At 36.0% G+C, this 24,388-nt stretch overlaps 1 protein-coding gene across 1 annotated transcript in view; it reads left to right on the forward strand.

Annotated features, from left to right (window-relative positions):
- Window positions 1-7,926, forward strand: part of LOC112748960 (methyl-CpG-binding domain-containing protein 9-like) — a 21,525-nt gene extending 13,599 nt beyond the window's left edge. Inside the window, 3 exon segments of the mRNA XM_072218089.1 lie at window positions 7,229-7,569; window positions 7,746-7,797; window positions 7,915-7,926. Of these exon segments, the coding sequence (XP_072074190.1) occupies window positions 7,229-7,569; window positions 7,746-7,797; window positions 7,915-7,926 (405 nt within the window).
- The last annotated feature ends 16,462 nt before the right edge of the window (window positions 7,927-24,388 follow it).

A 24,388-nucleotide genomic window follows, 5' to 3' on the forward strand; every position in this document is an offset into this window, starting at 1 on the left:
ATATATAAGTTGAATGACATAAATAAACATGTGAACTAGTGTAAGGTTGCAGGTTTGGAGCATTATTCATGTGAAGTTGGTTATTATATATTTTATTATTAGTCTACAATAGAGTAAGGAGTATGTCTGGCTTAGTGGCAAGAGAGTGGAAGCTTTACACAAGATTTCCGGTTTGAGTCACCTATGTTGTATTTTGTGAATTAATTCACAAGATGTCTTCTACTGTGATTCAGCATTCCCGTTGGTGCACTGTGGAGACGCCCAGGTCATACGTCTGAAACACACTGATTTGCGTTAAACCGTTCTGTTTTTAACAGGTTTGATCACTGTTGATTAGGTTAATTGCAGAAGCGGTCTGATTTTTAAACCGAATCGGCCAGACCATTGGTTTACCAGTTGATCTGGTCCAGTTCTAATAACTATGATGTATGGACTCTTCAATGATTCTTTGTTCCTTGAGGTAAACCCTATAGGCTTTACCAGTGGTTGAATATCCAACAAAAGTACTCTTATAAGATTTTGAATCAAAATTTTCAAGATTATTTTTAGCATTTAAAACAAAATATTTACATTTAAAAACATAAAAATACTTAAGGTTGGGAGAATTTCTTTCCAAAGTTCATATGGAATTTTTTTTAAGAATTTTCAAATGATGGTTCAGTTTAAAATATAACTATTGTTCACAGCCCCAGTCCATAGAATTTTTGAAACTTCATTTTCACAAGGTATTACCCTAGTCATTTTTTAAAGGCTTCTATTTTTTTTCTCTCAATAACCCCATTTTCTTAAGGTATTCTAGGACATAAAAAATTGTGAGAAATACCAAATTCATCACAAGATGATTCAAAATTTTGGTTTTGCAAATTCCTTTCCATGATCACTTCTTGTGGAAATAATTTTTAATTTTTTTTATTTTAAATCTTTTTGCATAGAGTAAAAAAGGCTGAAAAAGCATCATTTTTATGAGTTAAGAAAAGAATCCATCCAAATCTTGTATAGTCATCCACCACCACTAAGCCATAGTGTTTACCACCTAGGCTTTCCTTCCTAGTAGGATTAAAAAGATCAATATGTAACATTTTCAATGGTCTATTGTTTAAGATATCATCCTTGACTTTAAAAGAGTTTTTAGTTTATTTGCCCAATTAACAAGCATCACAAGTGATATCTTTGTCAAATTTGATTTTAAGAAGACCTCTAACCAAATTCTTTTTCACAAGTTTAGAAATTTAAAATGTAACACCCTAACTTTTAGCACCTCATGATCGCACTAAAAGTCCGAGCGCTACTTACCTCTATTCCTTTATTTATATACTATGTTTATTTTTACAAGAACTCAGACAGAACCTCCCCTTGAGACTCGACTTTACCACGTTTACAGGCTCCCTCACTTCCATAACTTCTCGACAGTTTACCAGCCTTCAGCACTTTTCAAACATAAAGTTCTCAATAATCAACATATGATTCCAATCCTTATAAAATCATTTATAAACTCTCACAATTACTACTTCTAATTAAGAAATCAATTTTCATTCACTCTCATAACAAAAAACTTAGTCACAAACACAACCAATCATTCATAGCCAAAAATCTAAACTCAATAACATTATAATTATTAACATATTTGCAATCATTTACTATACTTTTGGGCATCCTTAAATTGAAAACTATTAATTTTAAAATAAAACCTCCTACTTCCATATGAAATCAAAATCAACAAAAATTCTAGAGAAGTTTTCTGACCGAGCTGCTGAAGAGGAAAGCGTCAGAAATCGTCTGTGCCTCTTAGAATTCTAATTGGCCGAACTCAAGGGGAAGAAGAGGTATGTCACCGTGAGTTTTTATCGGACAAAAGTAACGTCAACATGTAGAGAAAAAAGATACAAATACTTTTACCGGATTAGATTTTTTATTGAAGTTACGAATCACAAGAAATTGAAGTTTAAAGATCACGGTTCTATGGAGACATTTCTTTTCTCTCTCACAGGATTTCTCTCTCATTTTGCTTATGGTTTCAGTGGTTCATGAGGAAAGATAAGATGTTGATAATGATGATTAATATAGGAAGTGAATTGGTGATATATGTATATATACTTACCTAAATTCAAGCCACGTTTGGCTTGCTTTCATTACTGCTTCCTTAATTTTTAATAATAATAATAATAATAATAATAATAATAATAATAATAATAAATTTTATTTTATTTTATTAAATTATTTTTTGATAAATAATTTAAATTTAATAGAATAAAAAATAATTAAATTAAACTTCAATAATTATAAAATTTTATTTAATTATTTTTTGTTAAAAATAGTTTTTTTTAAATTATATCTCAATATAATATATTAGCTCATAAATAGTTAATTATTTAATTTTCAAAAATTTGCGATCTTACATAAAACATGTTAGCATGTCCCAATTTTTTATGCCATAACCATTTTTCGGACTCAAAAGATGTGAAAAAAGCTACATTTTGTTCTTTAAATTCCTCCAAGATAAGGCCTTACACATTATTGCATCTTTAACTACAAATAAAGTTTCACCCGAATTTTCACAAACAACTAAGCATTTCAATTTTTTGAAAATTACCCAATAACCTAAATCACATAGTTGACTAATGTTTTGAAGATTATGTTTCAGCTCATCAACCAAGAATACATCATTAATGAAGGTAGAAAAGCTCTTACCAACTTTACCTACGATCACTATCTTTTCCTTTCCATCATCATTGAAAGTCACAAAGCATCCATTGTACTTGTTGAGCTTGATGAAGAACGTGGACTTTCTGGTTATATGCCTAGAGTATCCACTATCCAAGTACTACATGTATTTTTCTTCTTAGATGCTAGGCAAATTTGCATAATACTCTTAAGTGACCTTAGGTATCTAAATCATTTTAGATCCTTTAATGTTAAACCTTCTTGGTTGCCCAAGAACATTGTATTTTCTAATCACCTTGTAGACTTTATTACCAATTTTTTTTCAAAGATGAAGCATTGAATAGGTAAATGACCAAACCAATTGTATGTATGACAAAAATTTTCGCTTGCTGGTTTTCAAAATGATTTGATGTTTAAAAGCTTTTGTTTTTGGACGTTGAGGCTTCATTTTCAAAACAAGGTTTTTCAAAAATAATTTTAGATTTATTATGATACCCAAGCCAACTTTTTTAAAGAGAGGTCTTTGACTAGCTAATAATTTATCTAAGTTTTTAGAACTTTGGACAAACTTAACTATGTCTTGATTTAAACACTTATCCCATTATGTAATCTTTTATTTTCTTCAATGCAATTCAAGAAGGCAGTGATAGAATATTTTCCATTAAGATTTTTAATTTTAGATTTAAGTCATTTAGTTTTTTCAACAAGATCAATAATATTTTCACCTTCTTTTAATTATTATTTGAGGTAAGCATTTTCAGCCTTCAAAATATCAATTTCATATTTTCAAGTTCTACGAAACGAATACGTTTATTTTTCAAATGATTCATATCATCAAGTGTACCCATTCCAAATTTCATTCCAATCAAATGATCGGCAGCTGCCAATATATCGAACCCAACCATACATGCCCCCTAATTATATCTTCCAAATCGTCCACACTAACAATCCATCACTCTCCTCCAAAAGGTGATTTTAGTAAATAACCAGGGACGGACATAAGGGGGGCGAGTAGCGGCCTCGGCCCCCCAACTTTTTTTAATAGTGATAAGTTATTATGTATAATTTAATTTTTTTTAAAATATTTAGTATTTAGTATAATATAAATAAAAGTTCAGTCTAATTTAAATATCAATAATTTTTAGTATCTAAAAAATAAGTAACAATATTAAAAAAATCTGAAAAAGATATTAGTACTAATATTTTTTAATTAAATAAAAATTTTTAAATCTCATAAAGTGAATTCTTTTTCTTTTTGTGGCCGTTTTTTTTATTCGTTTGATATTAATTCTCTCTGTTTCAACTGCTACAATTAAGAGATCTTTTTCAACTATAAATATTGTAAAAAATAACTTAGAAACAAAATAAAAGATGAATTTCTTGCTAATTGTCTTTTAATTATATTAAAAAGAAAATTGTTGAAAATTTTGACACAAATTCTATTATCGGTGAATTTTAAGTAAAAAGTATACACATATTTTTTTACTTTAAAATATATTCTCTATCCATATATTTTTATAATACATCTTATATTATATAATTTTTTTACTTAATTTTTAATATTATATGTGTTATTGGCCCCCCCATAATATCATTTCTGGATCCGTTCCTGTAAATAACCAAATATAATTCTTGGACTAAGGGTCAAGTTGGTAATTTTTCTTACATTCTCCCCCTCCCGGAGCCCAGGTATCATATATAGCATTGATTTAAAAATTTTCTAATTTTCTCAATGAGATCATCAATCATTTGATGGAGTTCATCATTAGTGGGTACAAAATATGTTACCTCATCATCTTGATTGTGATCGGCCATTAAGTATGCTTGAGAGTTATGATCAGATTCTTCATCCTCTTTAGAGTCATTTTCCAAATCTTTCCATGAAGCCATGAGCACCTTTTTCTTGTCTTTCCTAGTCTTGTCTTCCCTCTCGAGCTACTTCCTTTGCTTCTTTCTTTTTATCTTATTAGCCTTCTAAGTTTTCTAACAAAAAATACAATCTCGTCATCTGATAAACAGTCACTGGAATCATCTTCAAATGATTCAGCACAAGACTTAAGAGCTACTCCTTTCTTTTTTCTGTCATTTTTCATGTAAGTGGTTTTGTAAGCAAGTAAATTTCTTCTAAGCTCATCATTGGCATTTTGTTCAGGTTACTGCTTTCGGAGATAACAGTAACCTTGATTTTCTACTCTTTTGTTAGGCTTCTCAGAACATTTCTCACTAGCACTTGCTCAGAATGAGTAATTTCCATAGTATCTAAATTATTTATGATGATAGAGAATTTCTTGAATATTTCATCCATTGATTTTCCTTCCTTCATAGCAAATATTTTATATTCCTTGTTCAGCATATCAATTTTCTTTTACTTGCTCAGTGCCTTTATGTGTAACTTGGAGCTTATCCCATATTTCCTTTATTGTTTTGTATCTAGATACCTTCCAGTATTTCTCAAAGCTGATGGCACAGTTTAGCATGTTGACAGTGTTGGCATTAAATTTCACCTTTTTTTATCATCTTTATCCCAGTCTGCTTCTTCTTTAGGAGTTACAACTCCATCAATGCTTGTTTTGGTTGAAATTTGAGGACCATTCATGATCATCTTCCAGAGGTTGTTATCTATAGATTGTAAAAAGATCTTCATTCTTTCTTTCCAGTAGTTGTAATTTTTTTTATTGAAAAATAGAGGTCTGTTATTTGATTGCCCTTCTGTCAGAGTGTAAGCCACTATATTGGATCCCATGTTGTTGGCTATCTGGATCTTTCCTCCAAGCTGTGAAGCTTGATCTCTTTGAGACCAAGCTCTGATACCAATTGATAGATATCAGTGACTTAGAGAAGGGAGGTTGAATCTAAGCCTCTTTTAACTTTGCTTTCTTTTTTTTTAAAACTAGATGGATCTTGTAGTATCTGTTGAGTCACCTTGAGTTGAAAAGCAGGAGATACTTTTAATTTGTCTCTTGTTAATGGAGGAGCCAAAACAGAATTATGAGAAGGGATAGATGCTGTGAAGTATTTTTGATTATGAAAAGCAGGAGATAATTTTATTTTGTCTCTTAGAGAAAAAAACCAGAATCAAAACAGAGAGAGAAGTAATACAACGATATATCCTGGTTTAACTACCTTGTGCAATGTAGCCTACATCTAGTCTCCATCACAACTATGATGAAATTTCACTATCTTTAACCAAGATTACATTCACCAATTTTTCTAGGATTCAACCCAATTCTATCTGGGACAAATCCAACTTCTACTTAAGCCAGATTTGACTAGGACCTCATCCTTGATTTACAACCACTAAGTACTCACCCAACTTAACAAGGGAATCTCCTCAAGATCATGATAACAAAATAGAAATACATACAATGGATTTCTAAAATAAACATTTAGTTTTTCTCCAAGTCTAACTCTCTTTGCCATTTTCTACTCAATGACTTTTTCTTACATTCCTCACGGTAATGCCTTTTTCCATTGAAATAAAGAAATATTAAACTGAAAAAATAGAATATTCAATTGAGAACCATGAAGGAGAAGAAGGTATAGCTCTATAAGCTATAGGAGTAAAGCTTTAATAGAGGAGTAAAGCTTTCAGGTTGAAACTTTGCTTCAGCACATTTGACTTCTTCTCCCAAAAAAAATTAGCATTAGCAGCAGCAGCGGTGTAGAAGAGTAGTAGCAGTGATGAAACCATACATGCATCCGTACCTTCTATCTTCTCTTTCATCATTTTTCATGTTGCTTCAAGAATATGAGCCCTTTATTTGTGCTTTGACTCCAAGTTTCTTTCTTGTCCGTTGATTTGTAGTAGATCTCCATAATCTTCAACTTCTTGATTTTTCCAGTTCAATGAATGTAGAGAGGCGATGTCTTTAACAATCTTCAATGAAGCATAAATGAGAAAACCTATCTCTGATGCATCCTTAAAATGTGATCTTTGTTTGAAACCCTATCTAATTGACTTGCTTGATTTTGGTAGCCCTCTTTTTTCTTCTTGTTCTGATCCCTAGTCAGAGCTTTCCCCTTTTTCATGCTTTTCTTATGAACTTCTTTACATGGGTGATAGAAAAAAGAGCGAAGAGAGAATTTGGTTTGGTGGCTTGTGTTTAGTTCAGACTAAAGTAAATTGATTTTCTTCAATTAGGTTAGTGACTAGCAACCATTCTTTGGGCTATTAGTGAGTGAATGGACTTGGATCACAGGTTAGCTATATATTTGTTCTTAGGCCAGCCAAGATTCTTTCTTTCCCTCTTCTTTAGAGATTAGCCATTATCACTACTAGAAAATTAGTTATTACAGACGGATATTTCCGACGAATTTTATCCCACGAAAATACAAACGGAATTTCAGAGGGATTTTTTGTTGGAAAACAAAAAAAATGAATTAGCATAAATTACAGATGGAAAAGAGAATCCGTCTATAATTCTGTCAGAAAAATTATTTTTTTTCATGAGAAATGGTTACAGACGGAAAACCCGTCTGTAATTAAATAGACAAAATGCTGCGTTTTATTAATTTATTACAGACAAAAAATTTGTCTGTAATTTAAAATTTCCGTCGGAAATATTAGAATAAAAATTTGAAAGATCACGGTTATACCTCTTCATTTTACACCACACTTTCGCGATTCCACACTCATTCCTCTGAATGCTTCATCGGCGGCGCTATCAGCCTTGCACCGCCGGCTCACCGAACCTCCATTGCACTCAACTTCCATCGGCCTTGCTCGCATTGCTCCCTTCCGTCGCACCCCTTCCCGGTTTTTCTTCGTCGCAACCCTTCCATCGGCCTTGCTCGCATCGCTCCCTTTCGAACCCTAATGTGCGTTTCTCTCTTCGATATCGCCACTAGTGCTTGCTCTTTTCCGTGTGTTGCTGTGTTTCTCTCTTCGATCTTGCCTCAGCTGTGCAGGTAACCCTAATCTCCTTTCTCTTTCATCGTTGTTTTCTTTCTTTCAATACCATCTCTAACTCTAATTATATTATCCTATGTTTGATCACTATGATTCTATTTCCTATTCTTTGATAAGAACTTGTAACGGTTATAGTTTTTTATTGTGTTCTTATAAACTTGTTCGTGAAATCAAGGTTCCTGAATGCATTGAATAGTTTCATTTTTATTGATGAGGAAGAGGAGGAGGTATACATATGCATTTTCTGTTGTCATATATGTTTCATGCAAAATTGTTTGAAATTTTACTTGAACAATATGTTGCCTTGTATTTAATTTCTTTTTTCGTTTTTGGTTATTAAACAGGATTTAATTTGATAAATTTTCTGCCTTCTCTTTCTTTGAATCTGATTTAATGTGTGACTGAGAATTTTCAGTTAAAAAGTTTGTCTTTCTTTTCTATTTTTAGGTTATTTGCATGTAAATTGGAGTTTTGAAGTTTAATATACCTGCTTTGAACAGAGATGGGTAAATTTGATGAACTGGGGAAGGAAATACTGTCCATTGCACTACTTGCTACTTTGGCATTGGTAGCTGATCCACTTACCTCACTGATCGACACAGTGTTTGTCGGCCACATAGGTACTTATTATTACAGATGGTGAATTAGTTAGTTAGTTATTAGTAACTTTCTGTTAATAGTCACTTAAATCATTAACTCAAACATACTCTTGTATAAAGTAAGCTAATTTGATTAAATTAATTTTATTTATTGGTTTGCATGTTCTTGTTTTAAACTGGTCGAAAGTATGGAATTGTAATTTGCCTGCAGCTTATTTGGCTTAATTTTATTCTCACCCTGGAAACCCATTCTGAATTGCTAGTTTGTTGTTTATTTAATAGATGGTTGTAATCTTGTAATTGTAGTTGGTGATGATGGTTACAAGTATTTGCTTGTCTTAGGTTCTGTTTGTTTGGACATACATTTGATTGATGATTGTTGTTGTAGTAAGAAATCCCCCTTAATTATATTTATATATGCAGGGCCTGCTAAATTGGCTGCAGTTGGGGTTTCAACTTCTGTGTTTAATTTGGTGTCAAAAATATTTAACATTCCTTTACTTAATATTACCACATCCTTTGTTGCCGAGGAACAGGCACTGATCAGCAAGAATTCCAGTCAAACTGATGAAAGTAGTAAGCTTTATAAGAAAGCTACACCTCTTTAATAGTCTGACTAGTTTTCCAGACATGGTCATAGGTTCCCTTCTTTAGATGCTGATGAGCGGATAATTTATACACTTTTTAGCATTATTTTTAGTATGTTTTCAATAGATTTTAGTTAGATTTTATTATATTTTTATTAGTTTTTATTTAAAATTTACTTTTCTGGACTTTACTATGAGTTTGTATGTTTTTCTGTGATTTCAGGTATTTTCTGGCTGAAATTGAGGGACCTGAGCAAAAATCTGATTCAGAGGCTGAAAAAGGACTGTAGATGCTGTTGGAGTCTGACCTCCCTGCACACGAAGTGAACTTTCTAGAGCTACAGAAGCCCAATTGGTGCGCTCTCAATTGCGTTGAAAAGTAGATATCCTGGGCTTTCCAGCAATATATAATAGTCCATACTTTGTCCAAGATTTGATGGCCCAAACCGTCGTTCCAAGTCAGCTTAAGAATTCTGGCGTTTAACGCCAGAACTTGCATAAAAGCTGGAGTTAAACGCCCAAAATGGCACAAAAACTGGCGTTTAACTCCAAGAAGAGTCTCTACACATGAAAGCTTTAATGCTTAGCCAAATCACACACCAAGTGGGCCCCGAAAGTGGATTTTTACACTAAACACCCTAGCTTACTCATTTTCTGTAACCCTAGGTCACTAGTTTACTATAAAAACTACTTTTAGTAATTCATCTTGTACCTGATGACATTCTACACGTTTCATATTGTATCTTCTACGGCATGAGCCTCTAAACCCCATTGTTGGGGGTGAGGAGCTCTGTTGTTCTTCATGAATTAATAAAATTACTACAGTTTTCCATTCTATCACGCTTGCTTCTATTCTAAGATATTCATTCGCACTTCAACCTGATGAATGTGATGATCCGTGACACTCATCATCATTCTCACCTATGAACGTGTGCCTGACAACCACCTCCGTTCTATCTTAAATTGAATGAATATCTCTTAGCCTCATGATTCAGATCAGAGTCGTCGTGGTATAAGCTAGAATTATTGGTGGCCATTCCTGAGATCCGAAACGTCTAAACCTTATCTGTGGTATTCTGAGTAGGATCTGGGAAGGGATGACTGTGACGAGCTTTAAACTCGCGAGTGTTGGGCGTAGTGACAGACGGAAAAAGATCAATGGATCCTATTTCGACATGATCGAGAACCGACAGATGATTAGCCGTGCGGTGACAGCGCATTTGGAACATTTTCACTGAGAGGACGGGAAGTAGCCATTGACAACGGTGATGCCCAACATAAAGCTTGCCATGGAAGGAGCTTTGCATGCATGAAGAAGAAGACAGTAGGAAAGCAGAGATTCAGAAGACAAAGCATCTCCAAACCTCAACCTGTTCTTCATTACTGCATAACAAGTATTTATTTCATGTTCTTTTACTTTTTACAATTAAATCTAAGAATTATTGATATCCTGACTAAGAGTTACAAGATAACCATAGCTTGCTTCAAGCCAACAATCTCCGTGGGATCGACCCTTACTCACGTAAGGTATTACTTGGACGACCCAGTGCACTTGCTGGTTAGTTGTGCGGAATTGTAAAAGTGTGATTGTGATTTCGTGCACCAAGTTTTTGGCGCCGTTGCCGGGGATTGTTCGAGTTTGGACAACTGACAGTTTATTTTGTTGCTTAGATTAGGAATAATTTATTTTGGTTTAGTCTTTTATTTGAGTTTAGTTTTATATTTTAAGTTTGGTGTCAATTGCATGCTGTTATTTTCTTTCAGTTTTTTGAATTTGCATGTTCTTAGTTCTTTCTTGATCTTTAAAAATTCTAAGTTTGGTGTCTTCTTTGTGTTTTCCTTTATATTTTCGAAAATTTGTATTTGATTTTCTAAAAATTTTAAGTTTGGTGTCACTTGTGCTTTTATTTACTTAAAAATTTTTCAAAAAAGTGTTCTTGGTGTTCATCTTGACATCCAAAGTTTTCTTGTTTGTTCTCTTTGTTTTGATCTAAAATTTCTAGGTTTAGTGTCATTTTGTTGTTTTTCTCTTTTCAGCATTAAAATTCAAAAATAAAAAAAAAATATCTTTTCTTTATTTTACTCATAAATTTCGAAATTTTGCATTAAATTAGTCAAAGATTTTCAAAATCATATCTTTTTTTAGTCAAGTCAAAATTATAATTTCAAAAAATTGATCTTTTCAAATTTTTTTAATATTCTTCAATCATATATTTTCAATCATATCTCTTTTTTTTTAAATTGCAATCATATCTTCTTAATCACATCCTCTTCAAAATAATTTTCAGTCATATCCTTTTGATTGCACTTTCCAAAATCTTTTTAAGCAATTAATTAATTTAGTTTTCAATTTGCTTTTATTTTCTTCTAATTTTTGAAAGTTCTATTTTATTTTTTATTTATTTCGTTTTATTTTATTCGGTTAATTTTAATTAAAATAAAAATAAAAAAATATATTTTATTTGCAATCCACATCATCTCCCTTTCTCCATCATGGACCTAAGTAGAAATGAGCAGTCCAGAAGGACTCTAGGGTCATATGCTAACCCTATTACAGCTGCATATGGGAGTAGCATCTGTATACCTCCCATCAAAGCAAGCAGTTTTGAGCTAAATCCTCAGCTCATTATCATGGTGTAGCAAAATTGCCAGTATTCCGGTCTTCCACAGGAAGAACTTACTGAGTTTCTGGCATAGTTCTTACAAATTGCTGACACAGTACGTGATAAAGAAGTGAATCAGGATGTCTACAGATTATTACTGTTTCCATTTGCTGTAAAAGATTAAGCTAAGAGGTGGTTAAATAACCAACCCACAGCAAGTATAAAAACATGGAGACAGTTATTAGACAAATTCCTGAATCAATTTTACCCTCTCAAAAGGATGACACAACTAAGCCTGGACATCCAAGGCTTTAAACAAGAGGATCATGAATCCCTTTATAATGCCTGGGAGAGGTACAGAAGGATGCTAAGGAAATGCCCCTCTGAAATATTTTCAGAGTGGGTACAGTTAGACATCTTCTACTATGGGCTTACAGAAAGAGTTCAAATGTCTCTAGACCACTCAGCTGGTGGATCTATACACATGAAAAAGACGATTGAAGAAGCTCAAGAACTCATAGATACGGTTGCTAGAAATCAGCATCTGTACTCAAGCAGTGAGCCCTCTATAAAAGAAGAGGCTAGGACAGTAACTACTGATCCAAATCCTCAAGAACAGATTGTTGAACTTAATCAGCAATTACTCTTTATGACAAAACAATTAGCCGAAATTAAAGAGATGTTCCAAGACACTAAAAAGGCTAACAAGAATATGGAAGCACAATTGAATCACACAAGACAGCAGCTATCTAAACAGATAACAGAAGAATGCCAAGCTGTCCAATTAAGGAGCGGAAAGACATTGAATAATTCAGCTCAAAGTAGCATAAAGCCAAGAAAGGAACAACTGATAGAGGATGACCAAACCACTGCCCACAATCCCTCTGAGGACAGCAAGAGCCCAGAGAGGAATAATTCTGGCGTTCAAACGCCAGAAAAGGGTGAAAAGCTGGCGTTAAACGCTCATCCAGCACCCAATCCTGGCGTTCAAATGCCAATGAGGGATCAGACACCTGCAAGTGCTGATAGTAACCCCTCTAAGAAGGCTTCTCCAACCACCTCTGTAAGGAATAAACCTGCAGCAACTAAGGTTGAAGAATATAAAGCCAAGATGCCTTATCCTCAGAAACTCTGCCAAGCAGAGCAGGATAAACAATTTGCCCACTTTGCAGACTATCTCAGGACTCTTGAAATAAAGATCCCATTTGCAGAGGCACTTGAGCAAATACCCTCTTATGCTAAGTTCATGAAAGAGATCTTAAGTCATAAGAAGGATTGGAGAGAAATTGAAAAAGTTTTTCTCACTGAAGAATGCAATGCAGTCATTCTGAAAAGCTTACCAGAGAAGCTTACAGATCCAGAAAGCTTTATGATACCGTGCACATTAGAGGGTGCTTGCACCAAGACAGCTCTATATGACCTTGGAGCAAGTATCAACCTAATACCTGCATCCACTATCAGAAAGCTTGGCTTGACTGAAGAAGTCAAACCAACCCGGATATGTCTTCAACTTGCTGATGGCTCCATTAAATATCCATCAGGCATAATTGAGGACATGATTGTCAAGATTGGGCCATTTGCCTTTCCCACTGACTTTGTAGTGCTGGAAATGGAGGAGCACAAGAGTGCAACCCTCATTCTAGGAAGACCTTTCCTAGCAACTGGACAAACTCTTATTGATGTACAAAAAGGGGAAGTGACCCTGAGAGTCAATGAGGATGAGTTCAAGTTAAATGCTGTTAAAGCTATGCAGCATCTAGACACATCAAATGACTGCATAAGCACTGATATTATTGACTCTTTGATAGAAGAGATCAATATTACTGAGAGTCTTGAATCAGAGCTAGAGGACATCTTTAAAGATGTTCAGCCTGATCTAGAGGAACCAGAGGAAATAAAAGAACCTCTACTTTAAATCCACAAGAAGAGAAAGCACTAATTCAAGTGCTAAGGACACACAAGACAGCTCTTGGGTGGTCCATAAGTGATCTTAAGGGCATTAGCCCAGCAAGATGCATGCACAAGATCCTATTGGAGGATGATGCTAAGCCAGTGGTTCAACCACAGAGGCGGCTAAATCCAGCCATGAAGGAGGTGGTGCAGAAAGAGGTCACTAAGTTACTAGAGGCTGGGATTATTTATCCTATTTCTGATAGCCCCTGGGTGAGCCCTGTCCAAGTTGTCCCCAAGAAAAGAGGCATGACAGTAGTTCATAATGAAAAGAATGAACTGGTTCCCACAAGAACAGTTACAGGGTGGCGTATGTGTATTGACTACAGAAGGCTCAATACAGCCACCAGAAAGTATCATTTTCCTTTACCATTCATAGACCAGATGTTAGAGAGATTAGCAGGCCATGAATACTACTGCTTTTTGGATGGCTATTCAGGCTACAATCAAATTACAGTGGATCCTCAAGACCAAGAGAAAACAGCATTCACATGTCCATCTAGAGTATTTGCTTACAGAAGAATGCCTTTTGGTTTGTGCAATGCACCTGCAACCTTTCAGAGGTGCATGATCTCTATCTTCTCTAATATGGTAGAGAAGTTCTTGGAAGTCTTCATGGATGACTTCTCAGTATTTGGAGACTCATTCAGCTCCTGTCTTGATCATCTAGCACTTGTCCTGAAAAGGTACCAAGAGACTAACCTGGTCTTAAACTGGGAAAAATGTCACTTTATGGTGATTGAAAGAATTGTCCTTAGGCACAAAATTTCAAGCAAGGGAATAGAGGTGGATCAAGCCAAGGTAGAGGTGATTGAAAAATAACCACCACCTGCCAATGTTAAGGCAATCAGAAGCTTTCTGGGGCATGCAGGATTCTATAGGAGGTTCATAAAGGATTTTTTAAAAATTGCAAAACCTCTAAGCAACCTGCTAGCTGCTGACACGCCATTTGTGTTAGACACAGAGTATCTGCAAGTGTTTGAAACCCTGAAAGCCAAGCTAGTCACAGCACCAGTCATCTCTGCACCTGACTGGACAGTACCATTCGAATTAATGTGTGACGCCAGTGACCATGCCATTGGTAGTGTTGGGAGAAATGCATAACAAGATTCTGCGCGTTATTTACTATGCCAGTCGTGTTCTAAATGACGCACAGCAGAGTTACACAACTACAGAAAAAGAGCTGCTAGCAGTGGTTTATGCCATTGAAAAGTTTAGATCCTATTTAGTAGGATCAAAAGTGATTGTGTACACTGACCATGCTGCTCTTAAATATTTACTCACAAAGCAAGATTCAAAACCCAGGCTCATAAGATGGGTGTTGCTTCTGCAAGAGTTTGATATAGAAATAAGAGACAGAAAAGGGACGAAGAACCAGGTAGCTGATCACCTGTCCCGGATAGAACCAGTAATGGGGCGTCCCTCCCTTCTACTGAGATCTCTGAGACCTTTCCAGATGAACAACTCTTTGCCATTCAGAAAGTACCATGGTTTGCAGACATTGCAAATTATAAAGCTGTGAGGTTCATACCCCAGGAGTACAGCAGGGTGCAAAAGAAAAAACTAATTTCTGATGAAAAGTACTACTTGTGGGATGAACCATATCTCTTTAAGAGATGTGCAGACGGAATGATCCACAGATGCGTCCCTAGAGAGGAGGCACAGAAGATCCTGTGGCATTGCCATGGATCACAGTACGGAGGACACTTCGGAAGTGAGCGCACAGCCACTAAAGTCCTCCAATGTGGCTTCTACTGGCCTACTCTCTATAGAGATGCCCGAGAGTTTGTGCGTAACTGTGACAGTTGCCAAAGAGCTGGCAACTTACCTCATGGTTACGCCATGCCTCAACAAGGGATCTTAGAAATTGAGTTGTTTGATGTATGGGGTATTGACTTCATGGGTCCTTTCCCACCATCATACTCAAACACTTACATTCTGGTGGCAGTAGACTACGTATCTAAATGGATGGAGGCAATTGCCACACCCACTAATGATACCAAGACTGTGCTGAAGTTCCTCCAGAAACATATTTTCAGCAGATTTGGTGTTCCCAGAGTACTAATCAGTGATGGGGGCACCCATTTCTACAGTAAACAGCTTTACTCTGCCATGGTCCGATATGGAATTAGCCACAAAGTAGCAACTCCATATCATCCACAGACAAATGTGCAGGCTGAAGTCTCTAATAGAGAGCTAAAAAGAATTCTGGAACGGACTGTAATTACCCGTAGAAAGGATTGGGCAAAGAGCTTGGATGATGCTCTGTGGGCATACAGAACAGCATTCAAGACTCTTATAGGAACCTCTCCATACCAGCTTGTGTATAGCAAGGCCTGTCATCTGCCCCTGGAACTGGAACATAAAGCCTAATGGGCAACCAGATTCCTAAACCTGGATGCTAAGTTAGCTGGTGAGAAAAGATTGCTCCAGCTAAATGAGCTAGAGGAGTTCAGACTCAATGCTTTTGAAAATGCAAAAATTTATACGGAAAAAGAAAAAAAGTGGCATGACAAGAAATTGTCATCCAGAGTCTTTGAGCCAGGACAAAAAGTTCTGCTGTTCAACTCCAGGCTCAGATTATTCCCCGGGAAATTAAAATCCCGATGGAGGGGACCATATGTGATTACAGGAGTGTCACCATATGGATATGTTGAGCTTTAAGATATTGATTCTGACAAAAAGTTCATTGTTAATGGACAAAGAATCAAACATTATCTTGAAAGCAATTTTGAGCAAGAATGCTCAAAACTGAGGCTTGAATGAAGCTCAGTAAAGGTCCAGCTAAAGACAATAAAGAAGCGCTTGCTGGGAGACAACCCAGCCATTAGCAGGTTATTTGTTTTAAATAATACTTGTAGAAATTTGATATACACTTTCTTCAAAGGTTAATCATCAAAATTGAAGGAATTCACAGCGTTACAGAAGGATTCAGCGCAAAAAGCAGAGAAAAGGAGCTTACTGACAAGAAAATGCCAGAATTGTAGCATCCTGGGCGTTCAGCAAAACGCCAGTGATAAAGGGGTTTCTGACATTTAACGCCAGCCAGGGTACCTGGCTGGGCGTTAAACGCCCATAATGGCCAACAATTGGGCGTTAAACGCCAGAATGGATACCATTCTGGGCGTTTAATGCCAGAAAGGCAGAGGGAGGAGATTTTGTTTCCAAATTCAAATTTTTTTCAAATTTTCATGTTTTAACTCATAATTTTCTGCATAAACATGTTTCAAACTTTCATTATTCACCCTCAATTTTCAAAATTTCAACAATTCTCTAAATCTCTTTTTCAATTTTCTTTCAAATCCTTCCCAAATCTTCTTCAAAAACTCAAGTATCTTTTCAATTTCTTTTCAAATCTTTTCAAACCCATCATATCATCTCTTATTTCTTAGATGCATAACCAAATTATCATATTTAACCTCTTTATATCTTTTTCAATTGAAAATTTCATCTTTTTCATATCATGATTTTATTTTCTTCCATCAATCATATCTCTATGGCATATCTCTTTCAAAATTTTCGAAATCCATCCCCTCCTCTTATAAATACACATTCGGCCATCCCCTCCTCTCTACCATTCTAATTTGCCTCTTCTCCTCTCTCTCCCTTTTCCTTTCTTTTGCTTGAGGGCAAGCAAACCTCTAAGTTTGGTGTGTTTTTCCGTCATCACTGAGCTAAGACTCATCAAGATCATGGCACCTAAGGGAAAGCAAACCAAATCAAGAGAGGTTCCTAACCAAAGAACATGCAGACCATTACCATAAAATAATGGGTCTGAGGTCAGTGATCACGGAAGTTAAATTCAATCTGAAAGAAGATGAATATCCGGAGATCCAAGAGCAAATTCGAAATAGAGGATGGGAAATTCTAGCTAATCCTGAAACAAAGGTTGGAAGAAACATGGTTCAGGAATTCTACTCAAATCTATGGCTAACAGATAAGCAGAGAATAATTGGAACCGCCTTTCATACCTACCGAACCATGGTCAGAGGGAGGCTTATTTACTTCCATCTGGACAAAATAATAGAGGTCTTCAAATTGCCTCAACTACAAGATGATCCAGAATCCTTTAATAGGAGAATGGTGAGAGTAGATAAGGGGTTGGATCAAGTTCTAGAGGATATGCCTCCCTGGAACTAAGTGGATAACCAATTCAAAAGGTGTCCTAAACCAACTCAAGAGGGGAGATCTCAAACCAGTTGCAAGAGGCTGGTTAGACTTCATTGGGCGTTCTATATTGTCCACTAGCAACCGCTCTGAGGTCACTGTCAAAAGAGCAGTGATGATTCATTGTATTATGCTTGGAAAAGAAGTGGAGATTCATTATCTGATTTCTTGTGAGATTTACACAATTGCAAATAAGAACTCCACTAAAACCAAACTGGCCTACCAAGCTTAATTTCTCTGCTATGTAAAGATGCTAGGGTGAGAAGGGGAGTAGATGAATTCATCCCAATTGAAAATCCAATCACCAAGAAGTCAATGGAAGGACAAGTGCAAGACAACTCCATAAAAAGGAGGGCGCAGCAGTTCCTCCCAGAAATTCCTGAAATTAACTACTGGACCGGCCTAGAAGCATCTGTTACCAAGCTGCAAGAAGCTATGGAACAACTTAAGGAAGAACAGCAGAATCAAAACTACATGCTTTGCAAACTGCTGAAGGAACAGGAGAAGCAGGGGCACAAGCTACAGGAGCTGAAGCGCCAGAAGCTCTCCCTTGAAGGACCAAGCACCCCACAGATTGAGGGAGCATCCACTTCTCAAAATTAAGGTTGTTGAGTCCTAACTATGTGAGAACCTTTATTATTAAGAGTCTATTTTAAGAGTCATTTATTTTTCTGTTTTATTTTTACTTTTCTATCTTCTATTATTATTAGTTTGCTCTTATATTTATTTTTGAGTCTTATTGTCATTCCATGATTAATAAAATTTAAAGTTTATGTCTTAAAGCTATGAATGTTCTATGAATCCATCACCTTTCTTAAATAAAAAGTGTTTTTAATTGAAAAAGAAAAAGAAGTACATGAATTTCAAATTTTAAAACAGTTTAATTATTTTGATGTGGTGGGAATACTCTTGTTTTCTGAATGAATGCTTGAATAGTGCATATGTTTGAATTTGTTGTTTATGAATGTAAAAATTGTTGGCTCTTGAAAGAATGATGGAAAAGGAGAAGTGTTATTGATAATCTGAAAAATAAAAAAAATTGATTCTTGAAGCAAGAAAAAACAGTGAAAAAAAAAGAAGAAAAAGAAAGAAAAAGCAAGCAGAAGAAGCCAATAGCCCTTTAAATCAAAAGGCAAGGGTAATAAAAAGGATCCAAGGCTTTGAGCATCAGTGGATAGGAGGGCCCTCAGGAATAAAATCCTGGCCTAAGCGGCTAAACCAAGCTGTCCCTAACCATGTGCTTGTGGCGTGAAGGTGTCAAGTAAAAACTTGAGACTGAGCGGTTAAAGTCGTGGTCCAAAGCAAAAAAGAGTGTACTTAAGAGCTCTGGACACCTCTAATTGGGGACTCTAGCAAAGCTGAGTCACAATCTGAAAAGGTTCACCCGGTTATGTGTCTGTGCCATTTATGTATCCGGTGGTAATACTGGAAAACAAAATGCGTTGGGTCACAGCCAAGACTCATAAAGTAGCTGTGTTCAAGAATCAACACACTTAACTAGGAGAATCAATAACACTATCTGAATTCTGAGTTCCTATAGATGCCAATCATTCTGAACTTCAAAGGAAAAAGTGAGATGCCAAAACTATTCAGAAGCAAAAAGCTAATAGCCCCGCTCATCTAATTAAGACTGATCTTCATAGATGTTTTTGGAATTCATTGTATATTCTCTTCTTTTTATCCTATTTGATTTTCAGTTTCTTGGGGACAAGCAACAATTTAAGTTTGGTATTGTGATGAGCGGATAATTTATACGCTTTTTGGCATTATTTTTAGTATGTTTTCAATAGATTTTAGTTAGTTTTTATTATATTTTTATTAGTTTTTATTTAAAATTTATTTTTCTGGACTTTACTATGAGTTTGTATGTTTTTCTGTGATTTTAGGTATTTTCTGGCTGAAATTGAGGGACCTGAGCAAAAATCTGATTCAGAGGCTGAAAAAGGACTGCAGATGCTGTTGGAGTCTGACCTCCCTGCACACGAAGTGAATTTTCTAGAGCTACAGAAGCCCAATTGGTGCGCTCTCAATTGCGTTGGAAAGTAGACATCCTGGAATTTCCAGCAATTTATAATAGTCCATACTTTGCCCAAGATTTGATGGCCCAAACCAGCGTTCCAAGTCAACTTAAGAATTCTGGCGTTTAACGCCAGAACTGGCATAAAAGCTGGAGTTAAATGCCCAAAATGGCACAAAAACTGGCGTTTAACTCCAAGAAGAGTCTCTACACATGAAAGCTTTAATGCTTAGTCCAATCACACACCAAGTGGGCCCCGGAAGTGGATTTTTACACTAAACACCCTAGCTTACTCATTTTCTGTAACCCTAGGTCACTAGTTTACTATAAAAACTACTCTTAGTAATTCATCTTGTATCTGATGACATTCTACATGTTTCATATTGTATCTTCTACGGCATGAGCCTCTAAACCTCATTGTTGGGGGTGAGGAGCTCTGCTGTTCTTCATGAATTAATGCAATTACTACCGTTTTCCATTCTATCACGCTTGCTTCTATTCTAAGATATTCATTCGCACTTCAACCTGATGAATGTGATGATCCGTGACACTCATCATCATTCTCACCTATGAACGCGTGCCTGACAACCACCTCCGTTCTATCTTAGATTGAATGAATATCTCTTAGCCTCATAATTCAGATCAGAGTCTTTGTGGTATAAGCTAGAATTATTGGCGGCTATTCCTGAGATCCGGAACGTCTAAATCTTGTCTGTGGTATTCTGAGTAGGATCTGGAAAGGGATGACTGTGACGAGCTTCAAACTCGCGAGTGTTGGGCGTAGTGACAGACGCAAAAGGATCAATGGATCCTATTCCGACATGATCGAGAACCGACAGATGATTAGCCGTGCGGTGACAGCGCATTTGGAACATTTTCACTGAGAGGACGGGAAGTAGCCATTGACAACGGTGATGCCCAACATAAAGCTTGCCATGGAAGGAGCCTTGCGTGCATGAAGAAGAAGACAGTAGGAAAGCAGAGATTCAGAAGACAAAGCATCTCGAAACCTCAACCTGTTCTTCATTACTGCATAACAAGTATTTATTTCATGTTCTTTTACTTTTTACAATTAAATCTGAGAATTATTGATATCCTGACTAAGAGTTACAAGATAACCATAGCATGCTTCAAGCCAACAATCTCCGTGGGATCGACCCTTACTCACGTAAGGTATTACTTGGACGACCCAGTGCACTTGCTGGTTAGTTGTGCGGAATTGTAAAAGTGTGATTGTGATTTCGTGCACCAAGTTTTTGGCGCCGTTGCCGGGGATTGTTCGAGTTTGGACAACTGACGGTTTATTTTGTTGCTTAGATTAGGAATAATTTATTTTGGTTTAGAGTCTTTTATTTGAGTTTAGTTTTATATTTTAAGTTTGGTGTCAATTGCATGCTGTTATTTTCTTTCAGTTTTTTGAATTTGCATGTTCTTAGTTCTTTCTTGATCTTTAAAAATTCTAAGTTTGGTGTCTTCTTTGTGTTTTCCTTTATATTTTCGAAAATTTGTATTTGATTTTCTAAAAATTTTAAGTTTGGTGTCACTTGTGCTTTTATTTACTTAAAAATTTTTCAAAAAAGTGTTCTTGGTGTTCATCTTGACATCCAAAGTTTTCTTGTTTGTTCTCTTTGTTTTGATCTAAAATTTCTAGGTTTAGTGTCATTTTGTTATTTTTCTCTTTCATCATTAAAATTCAAAAATAAAAAAAAATATCTTTTCTTTATTTTACTCATAAATTTCGAAATTTTGCATTAAATTAGTCAAAGATTTTCAAAATCATATCTTTTTTTTAGTCAAGTCAAAATTATAATTTCAAAAAATTGATCTTTTCAAATCCTTTTAATTTCTTCAATCATATCTTTTCAATCATATCTCTTTTTTTTTAAATTGTAATCATATCTTCTTAATCATATCTTCTTCAAAATAATTTTCAATCATATCTTTTTGATTGCTCTTTCTAAAATCTTTTTAAGCAATTAATTAATTTAGTTTTCAATTTGCTTTTATTTTCTTCTAATTTTCGAAAGTTCTATTTTATTTTTTATTTATTTCGTTTTATTTTATTCGGTTAATTTTAATTAAAATAAAAATAAAAATAAAAATATATTTTATTTGCAATCCACATCATCTTCCTTTCTCCATCATGGACCTAAGTGAAAATGAGCAGTCCAGAAGGACTCTAGGGTCATATGCTAACCCCATTACAGCTGCATATGGGAGTAGCATCTATATACCTCCCATCAAAGCAAGCAGTTTTGAGCTAAATCCTCAGCTCATTATCATGGTGTAGCAAAATTGCCAGTATTTCGGTCTTCCACAGGAAGAACCTACTGAGTTTCTGGCACAGTTCTTACAAATTGCTGATATAGTACGTGATAAAGAAGTGAATCAGGATGTCTACAGATTATTACTGTTTCCATTTGCTGTAAAAGATTAAGCTGAGAGGTGGTTAAATAACCAACCTACAGCAAGTATAAAAACATGGAGACAGTTATCAGACAAATTCCTGAATCAATTTTACCCTCTAAAAAGGATGACACAACTAAGGCTGGACATCCAAGGCTTTAAACAAGAGGATCATGAATCCCTTTATAATGCCTGGGAGAGTTATAGAGGGATGCTAAGGAAATGCCCATCTGAAATATTTTCAGAGTGGGTACAGTTAGACATCTTCTACTATGGACTTACAGAAAGAGCTCAAATGTCTCTAGACCACTCAGCTGGTGGATCTATACACATGAGAAAGACGATTGAAGAAGCTCAAGAACTCATAAATACGGTTGCTAGAAATCAGCATCTGTACTCAAGCAGTGAGCCCTCTATAAAAGAAGAGGCTAGGACAGTAACTACTGATCCAAATCCTCAAGAACAGATTGTTGAACTTAATCAGCAATTACTCCTTATGACAAAACAATTAGCAGAAATTAAAGAGATATTCCAAGACAATAAAAAGGCTAACAAGAATATGGAAGTACAATTGAATCAGACAAGACAGCAGCTATCTAAATAGATAACAGAAGAATGCCAAGCTGTCCAATTAAGGAGCGGAAAGACATTGAATAATTCAGCTCAAAGTAGCAGAAAGCCAAGAAAGGAACAACTAATAGAGGATGACCAAACCACTGCCCACAATCCCTCTGAGGACAGCAAGAGCCCAGAGAGGAATAATTCTGGCGTTCAAACGCCAGAAAAGGGTAAAAAGCTGGCGTTAAATGCTCATCCAGCACCCAATCCTGGCGTTCAAACGCCAATGAGGGATCAGACACCTGCAAGTGCTGATAGTAACCCCTCTAAGAAGGCTTCTCCAACCACCTCTGTAAGGAATAAACCTGCAGCAACTAAGGTTGAAGAATATAAAGCCAAGATGCCTTATCCTCAGAAACTCTGCCAAGCGAAGCAGGATAAACAATTTGCCCGCTTTGCAGACTATCTCAGGACTCTTGAAATAAAGATCCCATTTGCAGAGGCACTTGAGCAAATACCCTCTTATGCTAAGTTCATGAAAGAGATCTAATGTCATAAGAAGGATTGGAGAGAAACTGAAAAAGTTTTTCTCACTGAAGAATGCAATGCAGTCATTCTGAAAAGCTTACCAGAGAAGCTTACAGATCCAAGAAGCTTTATGATACCGTGCACATTAGAAGGTGCTTGCACCAAGACAGCTCTATGTGACCTTGGAGCAAGTATCAACTTAATACCTGCATCCACTATCGGAAAGCTTGGCTTGACTGAAGAAGTCAAACCAACCCGGATATGTCTTTAACTTGCTGATGGCTCCATTAAATATCCATCAGGCATAATTGAGGACATGATTGTCAAGGTTGGGCCATTTGCCTTTCCTATTGACTTTATAGTGCTGGAAATGGAGGAGCACAAGAGTGCAACTCTCATTCTAGGAAGACCTTTCCTAGCAACTGGATGAACTCTTATTGATGTACAAAAATGGGAAGTGACCCTGAGAGTCAATGAGGATGAGTTCAAGTTAAATGCTGTTAAAGCTATGCAGCATCCAGACACATCAAATGACTGCATAAGCACTGATATTATTGACTCTTTGGTGGAAGAAATCAATATGACTGAGAGTCTTGAATCAGAGCTAGAGGACATCTTTAAAGATATTCAGCCTGATCTGGAGGAACCAGAGAAAATAAAAGAACCTCTAAAAATCCCTCAGGAAGAGGAAAAACCTCCAAAAACCCGAGCTCAAACCACTACCACCATCCCTGAAATATGAATTTTTGGGAGAGGGTGACACTTTTCCAGTGATCATAAGCTCTACTTTAAATCCACAAAAAGAGAAAGAACTAATTCAAGTGATAAGGACACACAAGACAGCTCTTGGGTGGTCCATAAGTGATCTTAAGGGCATTAGCCCAGCAAGATGCATACACAAGATCCTATTGGAGGATGATGCTAAGCCAGTGGTTCAACCACAGATGCGGCTAAATCCAGCCATGAAGGAGGTGGTGCAGAAAGAGGTCACTAAGTTACTAGAGGCTGGGATTATTTATCCTATTTCTGATAGCCCCTGGGTGAGTCCTGTCCAAGTTGTCCCTAAGAAGAGAGGCATGACAGTAGTTCATAATGAAAAGAATGAACTGGTTCCCACAAGAATAGTTACAGAGTGGCGTATGTGTATTGACTACAGAAGGCTCAATACAGCCACCAGAAAGGATAATTTTCCTTTACCATTCATAGACCAGATGCTAGAGAGACTAGCAGGCCATGAATACTACTGCTTTTTGGATGGCTATTCAGGCTACAACCAAATTATAGTGGATCCTCAAGACCAAGAGAAAACAGCATTCACATGTCCATCTGGAGTATTTGCTTACAGAAGAATGCCTTTTGGTCTGTGCAATACACCTGCAACCTTTCAGAGGTGCGTGCTCTCT

The sequence above is a fragment of the Arachis hypogaea genome, chromosome 15 (genome assembly GCF_003086295.3).
Source record: "Arachis hypogaea cultivar Tifrunner chromosome 15, arahy.Tifrunner.gnm2.J5K5, whole genome shotgun sequence".
NCBI lineage: Eukaryota > Viridiplantae > Streptophyta > Magnoliopsida > Fabales > Fabaceae > Arachis > Arachis hypogaea.